This window comes from Musca vetustissima, unplaced genomic scaffold, assembly GCF_032173495.1.
Source record: "Musca vetustissima isolate MV318-11 ecotype Yass unplaced genomic scaffold, APGP_CSIRO_Mvet_v1 utg16224, whole genome shotgun sequence".
In the NCBI taxonomy this organism is placed as follows: domain Eukaryota; kingdom Metazoa; phylum Arthropoda; class Insecta; order Diptera; family Muscidae; genus Musca; species Musca vetustissima.
In genome coordinates, this window is record NW_026881978.1 from 195729 (window position 1) to 218018 (window position 22290).

The 22290-nt window shown below is 35.7% G+C and overlaps 1 protein-coding gene across 1 annotated transcript in view; it reads left to right on the forward strand.

The window, feature by feature from the left end:
- Positions 1-1741: 1741 nt before the first annotated feature.
- LOC133328069 (serine-rich adhesin for platelets) overlaps positions 1742-22290 on the forward strand; it is a 135166-nt gene continuing 114617 nt past the window's right edge. Inside the window, exon 1 of the mRNA XM_061536616.1 lies at positions 1742-1823. Coding sequence (XP_061392600.1) covers positions 1752-1823 — 72 coding nt within the window. The 5' untranslated portion in view covers positions 1742-1751. The remainder of the gene's footprint in view (positions 1824-22290) is intronic.

The window sequence follows — 22290 nt, forward strand, 5'->3', positions numbered from 1 at the left end:
AAATATTCCAGAACCTGCAGAAACAATGCCATTGCAGGGGACTATGAAGAGCATGAGGATCACGAAGAAAATTCTTAGCAAACTTAACGCTTTTTCCACTTGAAGGATAATAGTGGATTCATCCACGAAAAAGTTAAACCTCATGTTATCGTTACAGACGATATAACGTTAACACTCACATAAGTGACTATTTTAGAGAGCTTATGATGCTGTTCCATCCTTGGAGAAATGAGGATGTTGACTTACTTCAAAATGATAATGAAGCTTCCTGTAATGCTTTAAAAGAACGTATTGAGTTGAACAGAAAAAATACGATGTATTTGAGAACCGAGAACTCGAGAATGTTCCTCAGCGTTTAAGAGATGAAGATAGAATAGAAGTCTTTACCGAGGAAGAAGAAATAGGAAATATTGATGATGAATTCAGAGTTCTTTGGGTGCCAGACATAGATCCGAATGTAAATATATTACTTACGTAGGGTGATGGCATATCAAATGAAAATTCTGAAGCGTCTGTCCGCATAATTAAACTTCTTCCTTTAATATCTGATTCCGATCGACTGAATATGGTTCGTACCTTGAATACAAAACAGAAGTTGTACTTAACACATATTTTCCATAATATAAAATGTGTAACAACATTTTATGAATTTGTAGGTGGTAGTACAGGTGTTGGGAAAAGTAGATTAATATCGGCTATTTATCTAACAGTTAATAAAAGGCTCAATAGTACCCCAGGTTCCGATCTGACTTTAATAAAAGTGCTTTTGACAGCTCCAACAGGTAAAGCTGACTTTGCATTCAATCTTTTCCCTTCCCGTTAATCAATCAAATTCAGAACTGAGGCCGTTAGGTCCTAATTAATTTATCCTTCCAATTTTCTTTTTCCCGCTCAAATTGACAAACAGCAAGAAAATACTTTCCCATTTAACTTTCTGGCCATTATATTCAATATTTCTGTGTAATTGATGTTTGACACTTTTTTCTTTCAAAATTTTGTATTTATTTAAGCGGCATTTTCGTTTCGTTTAAGAAAAATGTCTCCTTCTCAATTGGCGCTCGCTGTCGAGTTTAATTTATGACAATTTTTATGACTACTTTATTTCATTATTATTTATTAATCATTGTCTTTATGTCTTCCTTTCTCTTTGTAGATTTTTTTCTTTCAAGCAACGGCAAGCTAAACGAAACCAACGCGACCAACAACATCTCAGCCAACAATCATTCACCCAGCTTACATTCACTTAAGGAAAAAAATTGAAACTCGCAAATAAATAAATTGAATTGAAAAAAAAGAATTCCCCAATAACCAACGACTTTCATTAGAATTGAAAGCAGAAGAAAAAAAAATAAATTCAAGACTGTATCTCCTACCAAACTGAAATCAATTAAAAATGTCTCGTCAATTGTTATTCATATTGCTGAAATTTTGCAATATTCAAACGACATAAGTGAAATTCTGAAAGAAATCGTAACAAAGTAACAACCGACAAAAAGTGTCAATTCATCACTTTTTGTTTTCGTTTCGATACTAACAAGATCGATTGATCGATCTTTCTTAATTTTTCAAAATTATTTTCAGTTCTTCAATCTAAAATTTAACCAAAAAAGTCTGTCATAAATGTCAATTAACTGAGAAATATAACGAAAGATATCGAAAAGTTGAAAAAGCAATTAAAGAAATCATCAAAGAAAACTTTCGCATAAATTGAAATTAAGGGAAAAAACTACGAAATTGAACCCGGCTTCACAATGGATATGAGCATGGAACGTGATAGCTCCGCTTTGGGGAGTCTATTCCAGCAGATAATTAATGATATGAAGGTAAGTTTTTAACGAATCGTTTAGAAAAATTAAATATAGAAACGTAGAAAATATTGAATTATTGCCATTTAATGATAACTCATTACTTTATGTATTATTTTGTGATGCAAAAGTGCTTACGCATCTGCTGCAAACACTTACACAATGTATTATTTTAATTCTAAACCATGGAATCCTTCAGATAGGTACATAGGACATCAAAATATGATATTCCACGACGTTTCACATGACCTTACCTTATTGATTACCATGTAAGGACAACTTATTACCTATAGGGGTACTTCAAAATAATCCCAGTGGCTTTGTTCCAGTGTTTACTGAATACTTCACTGTTATATTTTCCACAGCAGATCATAAGATTTAAGCATTTTTCTATAGAAGAAATCTGTGACTCTGAGGTCTCAGATTTTTTCTATACAGAAATACTAAGAACCAGAGGTCTCCGATTTTTTCTATAAAAAGAACAATGACCAAATGACCCTATAAAATATAACAATTGTGACCAAGAGGTCTCAGATTTTTGTCTATAGAAAAAGCACAGTGGCCCCGGTGTCCAAAATTTATTAAGGGAAACCTTATTCAGCCAGGCTGAGTTGAAGATTTCCTATAGAAAACCTTATTCAGATTTCCTATTGGAACCCTTATCCAGCCAAGCTGAATTCAAGATTTCCTATGGGAAACCTTATTCAGCCAAGTTAAATAAAAGATTTTCTCTGTGAAACCCTATTCAGCCTGGTTGAATTGAAAATATCCTATGGGAAACCCTATTTAGCCAGACTGAATTGAAGATTTCCTATAGGAAACCCTATTCAGCCATGCTGAATTGAAGATTTCCTCTAGAAAACCCTATCCAGCCAGGCTGAATTGATGATTTCCTATGGGAAACCTTATTCAGCCAGGCTGAATTGAAGATTTCATATGGGAAACCTTATTCAGCCAGGCTGAATTGAAGATTTCATATGGGAAACCTTATTCAGCCAGGCTGAATTGAAGATTTCCTATGGGAAACCTTATTCAGCCAGGCTGAATTGAAGATTTCCTATGGGAAACCTTATTCAGCCAGGCTGAATTGAAGATTTCCTATGGGAAACCTTATTCAGCCAGGCTGAATTGAAGATTTCCTATGGGAAACCTTATTCAGCCAGGCTGAATTGAAGATTTCCTATGGGAAACCTTATTCAGCCAGGCTGAATTGAAGATTTCCTATGGGAAACCTTATTCAGCCAGGCTGAATTGAAGATTTCCTATGGGAAACCTTATTCAGCCAGGCTGAATTGAAGATTTCCTAAGGGAAACCTTATTCAGCCTGGTTGAATTGAAGATTTCCTAAGGGAAACCTTATTCAGCCAGGCTGAATTAAATAATTCGTATGGGAACCTTATTTAGCTTGGTTGAATTGAAGATGTCCTGTGGGAAAACTTATTCAGCCAGGCTGAATTGAAGATGTCCTATGGGCAACCTTATTCAGCCAGGCTGAATTGAAGATTTCCTAAAGGAAACCTTATTCAGCTTGGTTGAAATGAAGTTTTCCTAAGGGAAAACTTATTCAGCCATGCTGAATTGAAGATTTCCTAAGGGAAACCTTATTCAGCCAGGCTGAATTGAAGATTTCCTAAGGGAAACCTTATTCAGCCAGGGGTAATAGAAGATTTCGTATCGGAAATCATATTCAGTTAGGCGGAATGGAAGATTTCGTATCGGAAATCATATTCAGCTAGGCTGAATTGCAGATTTCCTATAGAAAATCGTATTCATCCAGTCTGAATTGAAGATTTCTTATAGAATATCATATTCAGCCATAGTTTAACCACAAAAAATTAACATTTTTATTATCATATTACAATGTACTTGACATACTCCAAAGAGTTCTTGGTTTCAGATTTTTGAAGTACAGACATTTTGCTGTTGTTGTTATAATACAAACTGTAGTTCCTATTCTTAGTTTTGTTTTGGAACTGCTGTTGTTTGGGAATTTTTGTGGTAACAGATTCTGTATAATTTTCAAGAATGAAATCGGATACTTTTTGTCATCTAAATTGAGCAAAGCAAAAAACGGTTGCAGCAAATACCTAAGGTGGCTGGCCGGACGACCGAATGCCTCATCTGTCGAATGACAAGATTGAAATATTTCAGAAGGGTACACACCAAGATTTAAAATAATATTGGAGACAACTTGTAAACAACATTTTAAAATGTTAAATTATTCTCCTCTTCTTTGGTATGTGGAGAACAGGTGTTTAGGTATGCCCACCTCGTGACGGAGGTTTCAAATAAAAAGTATATCTCTTAATTTGTCTTCTTCTTCGTTTTTTTTTTTCGTTTTTTTTGTAATCCAAGTCAAGTATGAAATTATTGTTTTTATTTTTTCCATAAACTACTTTTGAATGAAGAAAGAAATCTATGCCGGTGATAGGGAGGAATAACCGCCGTTGGAGGAAATCCAGTTAAAAATCTCAAATTACAAACCCCCACTTCGAGCCGTCATATATCCCACCCGATTCGGGTGGAGTGGGGTTTTATTTTAAATATCACTGCTTCAGATTAGTTTTCTTCATTCAAAAATCTTTTGTTTTTGTTCGCTCTGCTGTGTGTTGGTTGCCTGCCATTCATCCATCTGTTTATCTCTTCTCTTTCTTTATGATTTTATTTACTAAGATTTCAATCCAATTTTTTGTTTTTGTTTGGATTCTCCAACTAACTGCCACTTACTTTGAAGTGCGGGTGGTGTGGCTGCCGGCAATATAGGTTTCGGTTCGTTTCTTCGCCGCACCAGCAGCGTTGGTGGCTAGGCTCCGATGATTGACGTTGACGACCGTCGTATCGTCGTAGATAAATGTCATTGACTTTTATTTGGAATTGGAATTGTCAGTAATTGAATCGAATTGAATGGTGTAACTGACAGCAGCAGATCAGATCGTTTGTTTATTTGTTTGCACAATGTACATTTCGTATGTGAGTGTGTGTGTGTGGGTTATTATTTGATATCTCACAATGATTTGCCTTGGGGGACAATTAAATAATAAAATAAATAAAACCTCCTAATGTTTAAAACATGACTTGCAATTAGTTTTGGGCATTAGGAGTAAATATTTTGTTCCGCATAGAAAAAATATTGAATTTTCTATAAGAAATTTTCAATTCAGCCTGAATAAATAAGGTTATCTATAGAAAATCTTCAATTCAGCATGGCTGAATTAGGTTTCCCATAGTAAATCTTCTATTCAGCTTGGCTGAATAACATTTTCCATAGGAAATCATCAATTCAGCCTGGTTGAATAAGGTTTCCAATAGGAAATCTTCAATTCAGCCTGGCTGAATAAGGTTTCCAATAGAAAATCTTCAATTCATCCTGGCTGAATAAGGTTTCCCATAGGAAATCTTCAATTCAGCCTGGCTGAATAAGGTTTCCAATAGGAAATCTTCAATTCAGCCTGGCTGGATAAGGTTTCCAATAAGAAATCTTCAATACAGCCTGGCTGAATAAGGTTTCCAATAGGAAATCTTCAATTCAGCCTGGCTGAATAAGGTTTTCTATAGGAAATCTTCAATTCAGCCTGGCTGAATAAGGTTTTCTATAGGAAATCTTCAATTCAGCTTGGCTTGATAAGGTTTTCTGTAGAATATCTTCAATTCAGCCTAGCTGAATAAGGTTTTCTATACGAAATCTTCAATTCAGCCTGGCTGAATAAGGTTTCCCATACGAAATTTCCAATTCAATACAGGAAATCTTTAATTCAGCCTGGCAGAATATGGTTTCCATAGGAAATCTTCAATTCAGCCTGGCTGAATAAGGTTTCACATAAGAAATCTTCAATTTAGCCTGGCGGAAAATGGTTTTCTATGGGAAATCTTCAATTCAGCATGGGTGAATAGTAAATCTTCAATTCAGCCTTGCTGAATAAGGTTTTCCATAGGAAATCTTCAATTTAGACTGGCTGAATAAGGTTTCCCATAGAAAATCTTCAAATCAGCTTAGCTGAATATGATTTTCTATAGAAAATCTGCACTTCAGCCTGGCTGAATAAGGTTTAATATAGAAAAAAAGCCTGCAAATAAAAATCTCTTCTATAAAAACATTGCATCTGTTTATCATATCACCTGTAATTGTTCAGCCCTCGCACCACACATTCGATGACCATGTGTGTGTGTGCGCTCGTTGTAATAACATAACACAGTTTTGACAAGGTCAACGGGTAAAATGACACTCACGTTTATTTTTTTAATTCAATTTTCAAAGCCATATTTGTTCATAATCTTAAGTACTGATGGTGGTGGTGGCTGTCATGCAACTTACCAGCTAACGAGCCGGCAAGCTGGGTTTTGTAAGTGGTTACAAACAAAATAAATAAACAAACAAATAAATTTGTCCGATTGCATGCTGCCAACAATAACAACAACAAAATAGCCATTGATTTATTATTATCCAAATTGCTGGAGAGAGAGAGAAAAATTAAATCTCCAAACCGCGCTACAAAGTTGAGGATTTTTATGGGATTTGAATTCATGGAATTGTCCGGTTTTTTTTTGCTTTTATCCTTGTTGGCTTGCCACAGCACAACAGCTACGGGTGGCGACATTTTGCGGCTGTTTTGCTGAGCTTAGCAGCAAATTACTGGTGCAAACATCCCAGTGTGACCAATTCATTACTCTGATTTAAATTGATTGCTACTCAGATGTGTTATCAAGATGGGTCGGGGGAATTTTTTTTGGTTAATGATATTCAAGTAAGGATGGTAAAATAAAAGTTTTCAAATGGGAAACATTAATTTAGCCAAGCAAAATTGAAAATTTTTTATTGGGAACCTTTATCAGATGGGTTAAATTGAAGATTTCGTATAGAAAACCTTATTAAGCCAGGCTGAATTGAAGATTTCCTGTAGAAAACCTTATTCAGCCAGGCTGAATTTAAGATTTCCTATTGGAAACCTTATTTAGCCAGGCGGAATTAAAGATTTCCAGAAGAAAACCTTATTCAGCCAGGCTGAATTGAAGATTCCCTATAGAAAACCTTATTCAGCCAGGCTGAATTAAAGATTTTCTTATAGAAAACCTTATTCAGCTAGGCTGAATTAAAGATTTCATATAGAAAATCTTATTCAGCCAGGCTGAATTAAAGATTTCCTATAGAAAACCTTATTCAGCCGGTCTGAATTAAAGATTTCCTATAGAAAACCTTATTCAGCCGGTCTGAATTGAAGATTTCCTATAGAAAACCTTATTCAGCCGGTCTGAATTGAAGATTTCCTATAGAAAACCATATTCAGCCAAGCTGAATTGAACATTTTTTACTGGAAACCATAATCAGCCATGTTGTATTAAAGATTACTTTTCTTCAATTTCCATTCTACCCCCCTCATTATTTACAAATCATTTGCGAACAGATTTTCTCACAGCTTCTAAATTATATTTCGCATTGCGATTTCAAGCCATTCCCCCCATTTCTTATTTCACTCCGGTATTTATTACGCAGTTTGAATTTTATGCTGGCCATTCTGGTTCCTCCTCTTCATCTTCTTGGACTTTAACAGGCGCGTAACGACTTGTGGCAACATTATGTGGTTGTGTGCTAATGTGTTGCTCGTCAGCGATGATGAGGGTGAAGATGACCACTACCATTCCTTCCATGCTGATTGGTGATTGTATGAAAACATATGAGCATACGTATGTGTACGTGTGTGTGTGTGAGTATCTGGCATATCTTCTGATCTAATTAATTGTTTACTCTGACATTTACGATTTGTTTGGTGAGGGGCGACAAGTGAGTTTCTTCAGCTTGTACGAATTTTTGTTATTTATATTCTCAATTTATTGCGAAGTGTCGGGGGTACTTTGTGGAATACGTCGAAGAAGTGGGGAAGATGAAGAAGGAAGGATTCATTATTTTGTTAGCCTCTTTGCTGCCCTTGTAGTAATTTATCTTTTTTGTTTCATGCTGGCCACCATCCCTCCAGAGTAAACAAATTATTTTGTTATTAAATATTTTGATTAAAACAAGGCAGTTGTTTGGTTTCCAACCAATTAATAAAATAATATTTTTATTGGTAGAATATAATAAGATATAGGTTATGGCTTAATTATTGCCAGAACATTTTCATTCAGATAAGCTGAATTGAACATTTTCATATAGGAAATCATATTTAATTGAATATTTCCCATTAAAAGCTCTGCTGACTTGTAGATTTCCTATAGAAAACCTTATTCAGGCCTGCTGAATTGAAGATTTCCTATAGAAAATCATACTCAGCCAGCCTGAATTGAAGATCTCCTGTAGGAAATCATATTCAGCTAGACTAAATTTAAGATTTCCTATAGAAGACCTTATTCAGCCAGGCTGAATTGAAGATTTCCTATAGAAGACTTTATTCAGCCAGGCTGAATTGAAGATTCCCTATAGAAGACCTTATTCAGCCAGGCTGAATTGAAGATTTCCTATAGAAGACCTTATTCAGCCAGGCTGAATTGAAGATTTCCTATAGAAAACCTGAATTGAAGATTTCCTATATAAAAACTTATTCAGCCAGGCTGAATTGAAGATTTCCTATAGAAAACCTTACTCAGCCAGGCTGAATTGAAGATTTCCTATAGAAAACCTTATTCAGCCAGACTGAATTGAAGATTTCCTATAGAAAATCGTATTTTGCAAGGCTGAATTGAAGATTTCGTATAGAAAATCGTATTCTGCCAGACTGAATTGAAGATTTACTAATGGAAACCTTATTCAGCCAGGCTGAATTGAAGATTTCCTATAGAAAATCGTATTCTGCCAGGCTGAATTGAAGATTTCCAATAGAAAACCTTATTCAGCCAGGCTGAATTGAAGATTTCCAATAGAAAACCTTATTCAGCCAGGCTGAATTGAAGATTTCCTATAGGAAACCTTATTCAGCCAGGCTGAATTGAAGATGTTTGTATTCAGTGTGCTCTTTTAGTTTCACAACTGTATTTTATGTGCCCAACAAACAATTGCCGACTACGACGACATTCTAAAATTCGAACAATCACAATTTATCGACGTCACCGAAGATATGGATGAATGGCGGTGGCCCACCAACAGCAAGTGGGTTTTTGCCGTCGTCTGTCTGCCACTGCCACCGACTGTTGTTGACATTTTACAAAATTTTCTAAGATTGTAGAGATTGTTTGCGTTCATGAGTTAAAAAAAGCTGGTGCTGCTACATATACCTAAGTTCCAGGGCCGGAACTAACATTTGTCAAAAATGTCGTAAATGTATCAAACCTACAGAAAATGTATGAAAAAATATGGTTATATTATTAAATGCATTGTTAGGACTGATTGAAGAATCATCGACTGAAGAATCCGCTTCTATACATACCGCAATATTTTTGTACGATTTTACGACATTTTTGACATATTGTATAAAACTAATTTGTAGCAAAACATGGCCCTTACATTGCTTACACAAATTATTCAATACAGAAACAAAATTGTCGAACATTGTGACAATTTATCGCCGCATCGGATATCATCGACAATTTTTTTTTGTTGTCTCTCGAAGGTGGTATCAGGCAGGACTGCTGGCGGCAGTGTCTTTTTGACATTTTAAACAAATTATTTTTACCCATCTTATCTTAAAGGTAAGACGGAAAACAATCTACTGCACTACAAAAAAATACAACGAAAGAAAAAACATTACGTCTCCCAACCTCTAGACCAGGTGAAGAACCAAACCCAGAGACAAATTCGAAATAGAAATACCACAGGCAAACAAACAGACACTCAACACCACCACCCCAAATTTATGTGAAGCTTTTTTTAGTTCGGTGTCGATAATTTATGTTGAAAAGTTTGTGTGTGTGTGTCACGGTTTTCCTCTGCTGCTTCTTGCTTTCCACCTCTTTTCATTTTCATTGCGCTAAGTATCATTTTCCTTTTTGGCTTGAAAGTAGCACAAATCTAATGACACAAAAACAAACTGACAGCGGAATAACATACACATGCGGTTATTGGGTGTGTGTCTGTTGTGTGAATGTATTTGTGCAACGACAATTGCAATTTTGGTGGATATAACCTCAAATTAGCTAAATTGACAATAATGATGATTGGAAATCAGGAAAACTTTAATTCACTGAATTTCTTATTGGAAATTTCAAATCTAGCTTTGCTGAATAAGGTTTACAATGGAAATTTTTCAATTCAGCCTTGCTGAATAAGGTTTCCAATAGGAAATCTTCAATTCAGCCTGGCTGAATAAGGTTTCCAATAGGAAATCTTCAATTCAGCCTGGCTGAATAAGGTTTCCAATAGGAAATCTTCAATTCAGCCTGGCTGAATAAGGTTTCCTATAGGAAATCTTCAATTCAGCCTGGCTGAATAAGGTTTCCTGTAGGAAATCTTCAATTCAGCCTGGCTGAATAAGGTTTCCTGTAGGAAATCTTCTATTCAGCCTGGCTGAATAAGGTTTCCTGTAGGAAATCTTCTATTCAGCCTGGCTGAATAAAGTTTCCAATAGGAAATCTTCTATTCAGCCTGGCTGAATAATTTTTCTAATAGGTAGTCTTCAATTCAGCCTGGCTGAATATGGTTTTCTATAGGAAATCTTCAATTCAACCTGGCTGAATAAGGTTTTCAATAGGAAATCTTCAATTCAGCCTGACTGAATAAGGTTTCCAATAGGAAATCTTTAATTCAGCCTGGCTGAATTAGGTTTCCAATATGAAATCTTCAATTCAGCCTGGCTGAATTAGGTTTCCAATAAGAAATCTTCAATTCAGCCTGGCTGAATAAGGTTTTCTATAGGAAAACTTCAATTAAGAATGGTTGAATAAGGTTTCCAATAGTAAATCTTCAATTCAGCTTGGCTGAATAAGGGTTCCAATGTGAAAACAATCCACCTGGTATAGAAGTACTTCCTCAGTGCTCGTTCTATTTACACAAGTGTTACCTGCATATTTAATGTCATCCATTTTCCTTTCAATATTGTTTTAAGTATTTAGATTCAAATTGCTTGTTGTTGTAGGTTTAAAATTTTGTTGTTGTTGTTGCTTAAGGCCCAAAGTAAACAGATTCTTTGCAATATGTCATCGTAAAAAATGAACAATTTTAAATGTTAACAGAGATTTGACATTTCAAAACAGTCGGTGCAAAAATCAAATCATGATTTCAAAACCATGAATGAATATTGGCATTTTCAGTGATCCCATTTCCCCCATCCCACACTACTCCTCCCCAAATAATCGCACATCATTTGTCTTTGTCTCATACCCCGAAAACACAGAGCCCAGCAGCAATTGTTGGTGGCAACAAATCATGACTTGTCTTGACTAATGATTGTGCGGCACACAACCCATTGCAAGCCATTAAATGGTGGCAATTGAGGTTATATTTTGGTTTTGATTCGGTGTTATTGAGACCCCTCCAACCCATCAGCCAGGCAGCCAACGAATCCACCGACAACTCTACCACCAGTTTACCCTTATATGGTGGCGTTTCAGATCAGTTGTGGCGGTGTTCTGCTGCCTTGAGAAAACAACAAAATCCAACCACCTTGTCTGTCTGTTTGTCTCTGTCAATTGGCAATCTATTAACAAAAATAAAGTGACTAGAATTGTTTTTTGTTGTTGTTATTTAAATTGTAACACCACAGCCGGTGTTAATTCATTTTAGACTCCGTTGACGAATGTCGGATTGATGGACTTTGGGGGGGATCTGATTGACTGTTGGCTGCTGTTACGCGGTTGTGTTCTCTTTGCCTCTACTGTATGGTTGGCAGATTGTTTTGCCTCGAAAACAAAACAAAAAATTGGTTCATTCTTTCAATTTCAATTGAGATTTTGTTTGCATTGGGTCGTAATTGAATAGCTTTGAATAAGGAGGCGAAGACGACGACAATGGCACACTGAAACGCCAATTGAGACACCAGCACTTAAGTGGCGGTGTCGTCAGTCGAATGAAAATTGCAAAATCACTTTCATTGCGTTGTGTTGCAAGTGGCAAATTTGAATGGACTTTGATTCGGATTTTTTTGGGGAAATGGGAATTATTCAATTTAAATAAAATAAATTTATATTAAGGAGTCCAAAAGATTTTTTTGAGCGATCTTTTTTATAGAACAAAAAGCCCGCAAAGGGACCAGGGGATTTTATTATAGGAAAAAAAATCCTCATGTCCCTGATGGCACTGTTTTCTATAGGAAAAAATGCCTCGGGTCCCTGAGAACACTTTTTCTATAGAAAAAAATCCCACAGGTCCCTGAGGGAACTTCTTTCTATAGAATAAAAAAATCCTCAGGTCCCTGAGGGCACTTTTTCTATAGAAAAAAATTCCTCAGGTTCCCGAGTACATTTTTTCTATAAAAAAAATCCTCAGGCCTCCCGGAGAATTCTTTTTTCTGTAAAAAAAATCCTCAGACCTCCCTGAGGATTCTTTTTCTATAGAAAACAATTCCTCAGGCCTCCCTGAGGACTCTTTTTTCTATAGAAAAAAATTCGTCAGGCCTCCCTGAGGACACTTTTTTCTATGGAAAAAAATTCGTCAGGCCTCCCTGAGGACACTTTTTTCTATAGAAAAAAAATCGTCAGGCCTCCCTGAGGACACTTTTTTCTATAGAAAAAAATTCGTCAGGCATCCCTGAGGACACTTTTTTCTATAGAAAAAAATTCGTCATGCCTCCCTGAGGACACTTTTTTCTATAGAAAAAAATTCGTCAGGCCTCCCTGATTACACTTTTTTCTATAGAAAAAAAAATTCGTCAGGCCACCCTGAGGACACCTTTTTCTATAGAAAAAAATTCGTCAGGCCTCCCTGTGGGCATTTTTTTCTATAGAAAAAAATTCGTCAGGCCTCCCTGCGGACATTTTTTTCTATAGAAAAAAATTCGTCAGGCCTCCCTGTGGACACTTTTTTCTATAGAAAAAAATTCGTCAGGGCTCCCTGAGGATTCTTTTTCTATAGAAAAAAAAATCGTCAGGGCTCCCTGAGGATTCTTTTTCTATAGAAAAAAAAATCGTCAGGGCTCCCTGAGGATTCTTTTTCTATAGAAAAAAAATCGTCAGGGCTCCCTGAGGATTCTTTTTCTATAGAAAAAAAATCGTCAGGGCTCCCTGAGGATTCTTTTTCTCAGAAAAAAATTCCTCAGGGACCTGAGAAATTTATTCTATAGAAAAAAATGTCTTCATGGAACTGAGGAATTTTTTTCTATAGAAAAGGTGTCCTCAGGGACCTGAGAAATTTATTCTATAGAAAAAAATGTCTTCATGGAACTGAGGAATTTTTTTCTATAGAAAGAAATTCGTCAGGCCTCCCTGAGGATTATTTTTCTATAGAAAAAAAAATCGTCAGGCCTCCCTGAGGATTATTTTTCTATAGAAAGAATTCCTCAGACCTACCTGAGGATTCTTTTTCTACAGAAAAAAATTCCTCAGACCTCCCTGAGATTATTTTTCTATAGAAAAAATTCCTCAGACTTCCCTGAGGATTCTTTTTCTATAGAAAAACTTCCTCATGCATCCCTGATGATCTTTTTTCTACAGAAAAAAATCCTCAGGCCTCCCTGAGGATTCTTTTTCTATTGAAAAAATTCTCAGGCCTCCTGAGTATTCTTTTTCTAATGAAAAAAAAAACGCAGAGCTCTATTTGTGATAGAAAAAATCTGAGACCTCTCTGAGGGCTCTTTTTTCGATAGAAAAAAAAAATTCTGAAGCTTTCTAATGTCCTTCTATTTTCTTTCTTTACAGGTAATATTCCATTTTTATATTGGATATTGGTTGTCTTGTGAAATTGTTATGGGTGGTAAGTATGTCATTTGAAGAAGGGCATTTTCTGTAGTGACCCTTACCACGATTCCATTGAGTGTGTTGTCATTGTGTGATATTAAAAAGTTGCATTAATCATTTTAGCAACTTTTTGCGCAAACAGATTTAAAATTCAGTGACATTTGACAATCGCAGTATTTATCATAAAATTCCTTCATCTTGTTGTTGTTGCTAATTTTTGTAGATTTAAAAATCATAAATCTTTATTAAAAACTTTTCGACAGTGTGGCAAGTTAGGAAACTGCAAGAAAAACTCTAAAAGAAAAATTCAACTACTATTCTCCTCCTCCATCACTATTTGCCCGCAGCATCACTTCTTTGTTGCAGGAAAAGTTTACTTTATAAAGAAAACTGTGCAACAAATATATATTTCATAAAAAAATTGTGGCAAGCCCAGTGAACGTGGATGGTGATGAGGATGGCGAACGACTTCGTTGATAGGCTGCTACTCTACTCCGCTAGTAGTAGTTAATGCTTGAACAAAAGCGCATTCAAGCAACAATTGTTGCTTGATTTCAGATGTCTGGCTGCTTTTGAATATTAGCACTACTAACAGCAACAACAACGAATAAACCGTCAGCCAGCATTTCATTATTCTATTGTCGTGGCCCCGATGAATTGGTGGTTACACAGAAGCTCAATTTTATTCTCGCTGCAACAATGGAGCGTTGCAAGAAAAACGAACAGCAATAACAATACTAACATTCATTCAATGAAGGAACTTTGTTTTAGAAGTACAACAACAACATTGCAACTAAAAAGTGTTGTTGTCTAGCTGAAAGCGCCCCCCAAAGTGTTGTGAATCAGAGCAAAGCGAAACGCTTCAGTTTCAGCTTAGACTGCCAATGGCCCCGCTGTCGCCGATAACTACTGATGGTATTAGTTTTCATTCGAATTGGCAATACAACAATAACAACACATATATATATATTGAAACCCCAAAAATAGCAGAACTACATAATAAATACGAAACTCAATTAACTGGGTTAGATCATTTAACTCAATACTGAAACCGCAAATTGACGTTTAACATGGATCGAGAATAATATTAAAAAAAAGCGCTCAGAGGCACCTAGGGAATTTTTTCTATAAAAACAGAGTCCTCAGGGAGGTTTAATATTTTTTCTATAGAAAAAAAGAGTCCTCAGGGGGGCCCGAGGATTTTTTCTATAGAAAAAAGAGTCCTCAGGAGGATTTTTTTATAGCAAAAAGAGGCCCACCTGAGGACTTTTTTCTATAGAAAAAACAGTCCTCAGACTACTGAGGTTTTTTTTCTATAGAAAAAAAACAGTCCTCAGACTACTGAGAAATTTTTTTCTGTAGAAAAAAGAGTCCTCAGACTACTGAGAAATTTTTTTCTATAGAAAAAAGAGTCCTCAGACTACTGAGTCATTTTTTTCTATAGAAAAAAGAACTAAGAACTAAAACTATAGAACTAAGGAATTTTTTTCTATAGCAAAAGAGTCCTCAGAGGGACCTGAGGAATTTGTTTCTATAGAAAAAGAGTCCGCAGAGGGATCTGAGGAATTTCTTTCTATAGAAAAAGAGTCCTCAGGGTGGTCTGAGGATTTTTTTCTATAGAAAAAGAGTCCTCAGAGGGACCTGAGGAATTTTTTCTATAGAAAAATAGTCCTCAGAGGTACCTGAGGATTTTTTTCTATAGAAAAAGAGTCCTCAGAGGGACCTGAGGAATTTTTTCTATAGAAAAAGAGTCCTCAGAGGGACCTGAGGAATTTTTTCTATAGAAAAAGAGTCCTCAAAAGAGAATTTTTTCCTCAGAGGGACCTGAGGAATTTTTTCTATAGAAAAAGAGTCCTCAGAGGGACCTGAGGAATTTTTTCTATAGAAAAAGAGTCCTCAGAGGGACCTGAGGAATTTTTTCTATAGAAAAAGAGTCCTCAGTGGGACCTGAGGAATTTTTTCTATAGAAAAAGAGTCCTCAGAGGGACCTGAGGAATTTTTTCTATAGAAAAAGAGTCCTCAGAGGGACCTGAGGAATTTTTTCTATAGAAAAAGAGTCCTCAGAGGGACCTGAGGAATTTTTTCTATAGAAAAAGAGTCCTCAGAGGGACCTGAGGAATTTTTTCTATAGAAAAAGAGTCCTCAGAGGGACCTGAGGAATTTTTTCTATAGAAAAAGAGTCCTCAGAGGGACCTGAGGAATTTTTTCTATAGAAAAAGAGTCCTCAGAGGGACCTGAGGAATTTTTTCTATAGAAAAAGAGTCCTCAGAGGGACCTGAGGAATTTTTTCTATAGGAAAAGAGTCCTCAGAGGGACCTGAGGAATTTTTTCTATAGGAAAAGAGTCCTCAGAGGGACCTGAGGAATTTTTTCTATAGGAAAAGAGTCCTCAGAGGGACCTGAGGAATTTTTTCTATAGGAAAAGAGTCCTCAGAGGGACCTGAGGAATTTTTTCTATAGAAAAAGAGTCCTCAGAGGGACCTGAGGAATTTTTTCTATAGAAAAAGAGTCCTCAGAGGGACCTGAGGAATTTTTTGTATAGAAAAAGAGTCCTCAGAGGGACCTGAGGAATTTTTTCTATAGAAAAAGAGTCCTCAGAGGGACCTGAGGAATTTTTTCTATAGAAAAAGAGTCCTCAGAGGGACCTGATGAATTTTTTCTATAGAAAAAGAGTCCTCAGAGGGACCTGAGGAATTTTTTCTATAGAAAAAGAGTCCTCAGAGGGACCTGAGGAATTTTTTCTATAGAAAAAGAGTCCTCAGAGGGACCTGATGAATTTTTTCTATAGAAAAAGAGTCCTCAGAGGGACCTGATGAATTTTTTCTATAGAAAAAGAGTCCTCAGAGGGACCTGAGGAATTTTTTCTATAGAAAAAGAGTCCTCAGAGGGGCCTGAGGAATTTTTTCTATAGAAAAAGAGTCCTCAGAGGGGCCTGAGGAATTTTTTCTATAGAAAAAGAGTCCTCAGAGGGGCCTGAGGAATTTTTTCTATAGAAAAAGAGTCCTCAGAGGGGCCTGAGGAATTTTTTCTATAGAAAAAGAGTCCTCAGAGGGGCCTGAGGAATTTTTTCTATAGAAAAAGAGTCCTCAGAGGGGCCTGAGGAATTTTTTTCTATAGAAAAAAGAGTCCTCAGAGGGCCTGAGGAATTTTTTTTTTCTAGAGAAAAAAGAGTCCTCAGAGGGGCCTGAGGAATTTTTTCTATAGAAAAAGAGTCCTCAGAGGGGCCTGAGGAATTTTTTCTATAGAAAAAGAGTCCTCAGAGGGGCCTGAGGAATTTTTTCTATAGAAAAAGAGTCCTCAGAGGGGCCTGAGGAATTTTTTCTATAGAAAAAGAGTCCTCAGAGGGGCCTGAGGAATTTTTTCTATAGAAAAAGAGTCCTCAGAGGGGCCTGAGGAATTTTTTCTATAGAAAAAGAGTCCTCAGAGGGGCCTGAGGAATTTTTTCTATAGAAAAAGAGTCCTCAGAGGGGCCTGAGGAATTTTTTTCTATAGAAAAAGAGTCCTCAGAGGGGCCTGAGGAATTTTTTCTATAGAAAAAGAGTCCTCAGAGGGGCCTGAGGATTTTTTTCTATAGAAAAAGAGTCCTCAGAGGGACCTGAGGAATTTTTTTCTATAGAAAAAGAGTCTTAAGAGGGACCTGAGGAATTTTTTTCTATACAAAAAGAGTCCTCAGAATACTGAGGAATTTTTTTTCTATAGAAAAAGAGTCCTCAGAATACTGAGGAATTTTTTTCTATAGAATTTTTTTTTACAAAATTTTTTTCTATAGAAAAAGAGTCCTCAGAGGGACCTACTTTAAATAATCCACGCCTTGTATAGGACCTGGAAAAAATATTCTTTAAAAAATTCACGCCTTGTATAGGTCCTGGAAAAAATATTCTTTAAAAAATCCACGCCTTGTATAGGTCCTGGAAAAATATTTTTTAGGTCCTGGAAAAAATATTCTTTAAAAAATCCACGCCTTGTATAGGTCCTGGAAAAATATTTTTTAGGTCCTGGAAAAAATATTCTTTAAAAAATCCACGCCTTGTGTAGGTCCTGGAAAAATATTTTTTAGGTCCTGGAAAAAATATTCTTTAAAAAATCCACGCCTTGTATAGGTTGTAAAAAATTCTAAAAAATCCTCTTTCAGACCTTAAAAAATTTTTTTCTTTAAAAAATCCAAACCTTTGGTTGGTTCTAGAATATTTTTTTCTGTTACGAGGTTATTGTTTTGAGAATTATGTTTTATTATTTTTGGCCTAAATCCGCTATGAAACAATAACAAGATCAACAGCAACTACAACAACATGAAATGCAAATTATTGTACAACAATAATGGAAATCGTGAAGTTTTGTTTCACATCGTCGTGATTACAATAATGAATTGTGTTAACCCAGTGATCGTGTTGTGGTCGTCTTGATGCAATATCATCAGCCAACATCTTTCCTAGCCTTGTTAGGCAATTTCAAAAGAGGGGGTGATGGGAACCGTTATGGGTTGTAGGTAAAAAAATAGTTTACCCACATTTTGAAAGAGTTCAAAGATTTTTTATAAAAATAATATTTCTAGGGTACCTAAGTTGGGGTCGATTTTTTTAAATATTTTTTTTCAGAGATCAAACCAGTGCCTAAAATAATGCGTGGATTTTTTTTCCTAATATTTTTCAAGGTCCAAACCAAGGTTTGGATTCGAAAAAATATACTTTTTCAGGGTCCAAACTAAGATGTGAATTTTTTTAAAAAATATTTTTTAAGAACTTATTTTGAATAGCTTTTTATTTGTGTTTCCAATTTGAAATTTCTTTCTGATATTCTTTTTTCTTCACTACATTAATTTTCTGTTAAGGCCAACTATGTTGGTGGCGTCTCCATTGGCTAATTAGTTGAAAATTTACTTCTTGTCCGACCACCAGACCATAACAAATTTATTCGTATATTCCGCTGGAGCATTTCCACTTCATCATCATTCTAGGAAGTATTCGTTTCTCTTCATGAAATATTTGTAACAAATTTAATTCATAGCCATTTGTGGTGGAAAGTCCATTTCATTAGAATTTCATAAAAAAAAACAAATTCTATGCTGATCTTTCTTTTTCGTGCAACATTATCGCCATGCTCGACTTAATTTCATTATTGCTGGGCCACTTAAGATTAACGGGTTCTTTTGGGGGAGATTTGTATAAATCATGGCAATTTATTATTATATTTTATTAATAAATTCTAAAATGCACTTGAGGCGGGATTTTTTAATACCAAAAATTTCGAAAAAAAATATTTTTTCATGCTCGAAGGACCAAATGTTTTAATTAATTTATTATTAACTTGTATTTGTTATTTATTTAATTGGAACTGAGGTGTGTATTTTATTTCTTTTACCCAAATTTAATCTGCATTGAAATAGTGTTCAGAAAAATGTTTTTTCCTGCTCGAAGGACCAAAATAATAAATTTTACCAAACCCCATTTGTATTTCAATCATTGAAAATTTGAATTTCCTTTTTTTTCCACTCCCCACCCTTTCAAAGATTTTCTTATTTCTAAGAACTATTATTTTGTTGTTGTTGTTGCTTTATTTTTCTATTATTTAGTTCATTTGAATTCTATGATGTATGAATGTCGTCGTCGACATTATTTCGAGAATCCAGACATATGTTCATTAAATATTCACTTGTCATTTAATTTCATTTCGACTCGATTCATTTGACGACTCTCTGGCTGGCAGAACTCTTTTTGTTATTTCCTCTTTTGAAAATGGAAAATAAAGCGATACGCAAATGTGTAGCAGGCAGTCTTCCCGCCCCAATACATTGAAGCTCTCAAAGAAGTTTCCGCCCTTATTAGAGGTGTTGTACGATATGTGTGGCAGAGTGAAGCGTGGAGTGGCGGAACATGGTAAAAAGCAAACAATTAAATAGAAGGCTAACAAAAATGTGCAACAAAGTGGTAGTTTCAACAGTAAAGGGTTGCAATAGGATTGAGAGTTCTGAGTTCTAAACAAAGGCGGATCAGAAAAAAATGTTTTATAAACATTTTACAGGGCGAGGATTTTTTCAAAAAAAAAAAAAAAGGCCTCCCTGAGGATTCTTTTTCTATTGAAAAAAATCCTCACGCCTCCCTGAGGATTCTTTTTCTATAGAAAAAATTCCTCACGCCTCCCTGAGGATTCTTTTTCTATTGGAATAAAATTTCGTCTGGCCTCCCTGAGGATTCTTTTTCTATTGGAATAAAATTTCGTCTGGCCTACCTGAGGATTCTTTTTCTATAGAAAAAAAATTCCTCAGGCCTCCCTGAGGATTCTTTTTCTATAGAAAAAAATTCCTCAGGCCTCCCTGAGGATTCTTTTTCTATAGAAAAAAATTCCTCAGGCCTCCCTGAGGATTCTTTTTCTATAGAAAAAAATTCCTCAGGCCTCCCTGAGGATTCTTTTTCTATAGAAAAAAATTCCTCAGGCCTCCCTGAGAATTCTTTTTCTATAGAAAAAAATTCCTCAGGCCTCCCTGAGGATTCTTTTTCTATAGAAAAAAATTCCTCAGGCCTCCCTGAGGATTCCTCAGGCCTCCCTGAGGATTCTTTTTCTATAGAAAAAAATTCCTCAGGCCTCCCTGAGGATTCTTTTTCTATAGAAAAAAATTCCTCAGGCCTCCCTGATAATTCTTTTTCTATAGAATAAAATTTCGTCTGGCCTCCCTGATGATTGTTTTTCTATTGGAATAAAATTTCGTCTGGCCTCCCTGAGGATTCTTTTTCTATAGAAAAAAAAATTCCTCAGGCCTCCCTGAGGATTCTTTTTCTATAGAAAAAAATTCCTCAGGCCTCCCTGAGGATTCTTTTTCTATAGAAAAAAAAATTCCTCAGGCCTCCCTGAGGATTCTTTTTCTATAGAAAAAAATTCCTCAGGCCTCCCTGAGGATTCTTTTTCTATAGAAAAAAATTCCTCAGGCCTCCCTGAGGATTCTTTTTCTATAGAAAAAAATTCCTCAGGCCTCCCTGAGGATTCTTTTTCTATAGAAAAAAATTCCTCAGGCCTCCCTGAGGATTCTTTTTCTATAGAAAAAAATTCCTCAGGCCTCCCTGAGGATTCTTTTTCTATAGAAAAAAATTCCTCAGGCCTCCCTGAGGATTCTTTTTCTATAGAAAAAAATTCCTCAGGCCTCCCTGAGGATTCTTTTTCTATAGAAAAAAATTCCTCAGGCCTCCCTGAGGATTCTTTTTCTATAGAAAAAAATTCCTCAGGCCTCCCTGAGGATTCTTTTTCTATAGAAAAAAATTCCTCAGGCCTCCCTGAGGATTCTTTTTCTATAGAAAAAAATTCCTCAGGCCTCCCTGAGGATTCTTTTTCTATAGAAAAAAATTCCTCAGGCCTCCCTGAGGATTCTTTTTCTATAGAAAAAAATTCCTCAGGCCTCCCTGAGGATTCTTTTTCTATAGAAAAAAATTCCTCAGGCCTCCTTGATGATTCTTTTTCTATAGAAAAAAATTCCTCAGGCCTCCCTGATGATTCTTTTTCTATAGAAAAAATTCCTCAGGCCTCCCTGAGGATTCTTTTTCTATAGAAAAAATTCCTCAGGCCTCCCTGAGGATTCTTTTTCTATAGAAAAAATTCCTCAGGCCTCCCTGAGGATTCTTTTTCTATAGAAAAAAATTCCTCAGGCCTCCCTGAGAATTCTTTTTCTATAGAAAAAAATTCCTCAGGCCTCCCTGAGGATTCTTTTTCTATAGAAAAAAATTCCACAGGCCTCCCTGAGGATTTTTTTTCTATAGAAAAATTCCTCAGGCCTACCTTAGGATTCTTTTTCTATAGAAAAAATCTTCAGACCTCTATTTCCATAGAAAAAATTCCACAGGTCCCTCTGAGACTCTTTTTCTATAGAAAAAATTCCTCAGGTCCATCTGAGACTCTTTTCCTATAGAAAAAATTCCTCAGGTCCCTCTGAGACTCTTTTTCTATAGAAAAAATTCCTCAGGTCCATCTGAGACTCTTTTTCTATAGAAAAAATTCCTCAGGTCCCTCTGAGACTCTTTTTCTATAGAAAAAATTCCTCAGGTCCCTCTGAGGATTCTTTTTCTATAGAAAAAATTCCTCAGGCCTCCCTGAGGATTCGTTTTTTAGGCACATATTTTATGGCTTTTACTGCCCTGTTCCGGATATTTTCCTATATCAATTTGGGAATGGGTAGCCGAGTTAATGGCATTCCATTTTTCTAAAGTACATAGAAATATCCCTTTTTCTATTCCTTAATCCCATTCTTAGTTTTCCGTTTTTCTCTAAGCATTCTTTCAAAATGTTCTTTCCGCCTCCCACACCCTCAAAACAAATAGCTGAACCTGCGACAACCAGGCAGGCATTAGAAGGTGTAATGAAATTTTCAATTCACTTTATAATGTGAACAAAAATCAACGAAGCGTATTTAACATAGTTTGTTGTATTTCATTTTTTTTTCTTTTTTTTTTCTATTTGAATTTTCTCTCACCAATCGTCATCACCATCAGCATCGTCGTCGTCATCATCTATTTCCATTACACTTGAGAGAATTCTATTAGAGCAGAACATACTTATATGTATAGAGGAAGGAAAGGGGCAGAAAACGCAAATAGTCTAAACCTAATGCAAAGAGAAAGGTGTAAAATAAATATGTATGTACTACATGGAAATGGAAAATATGTATGTGCATGTGATTGTAGCAACAGACTTGTAGCTCTGCTTAACCTCTACATTAAAAAAGCATAAAATTTTTAAAGTAGCGATTTTTTCTT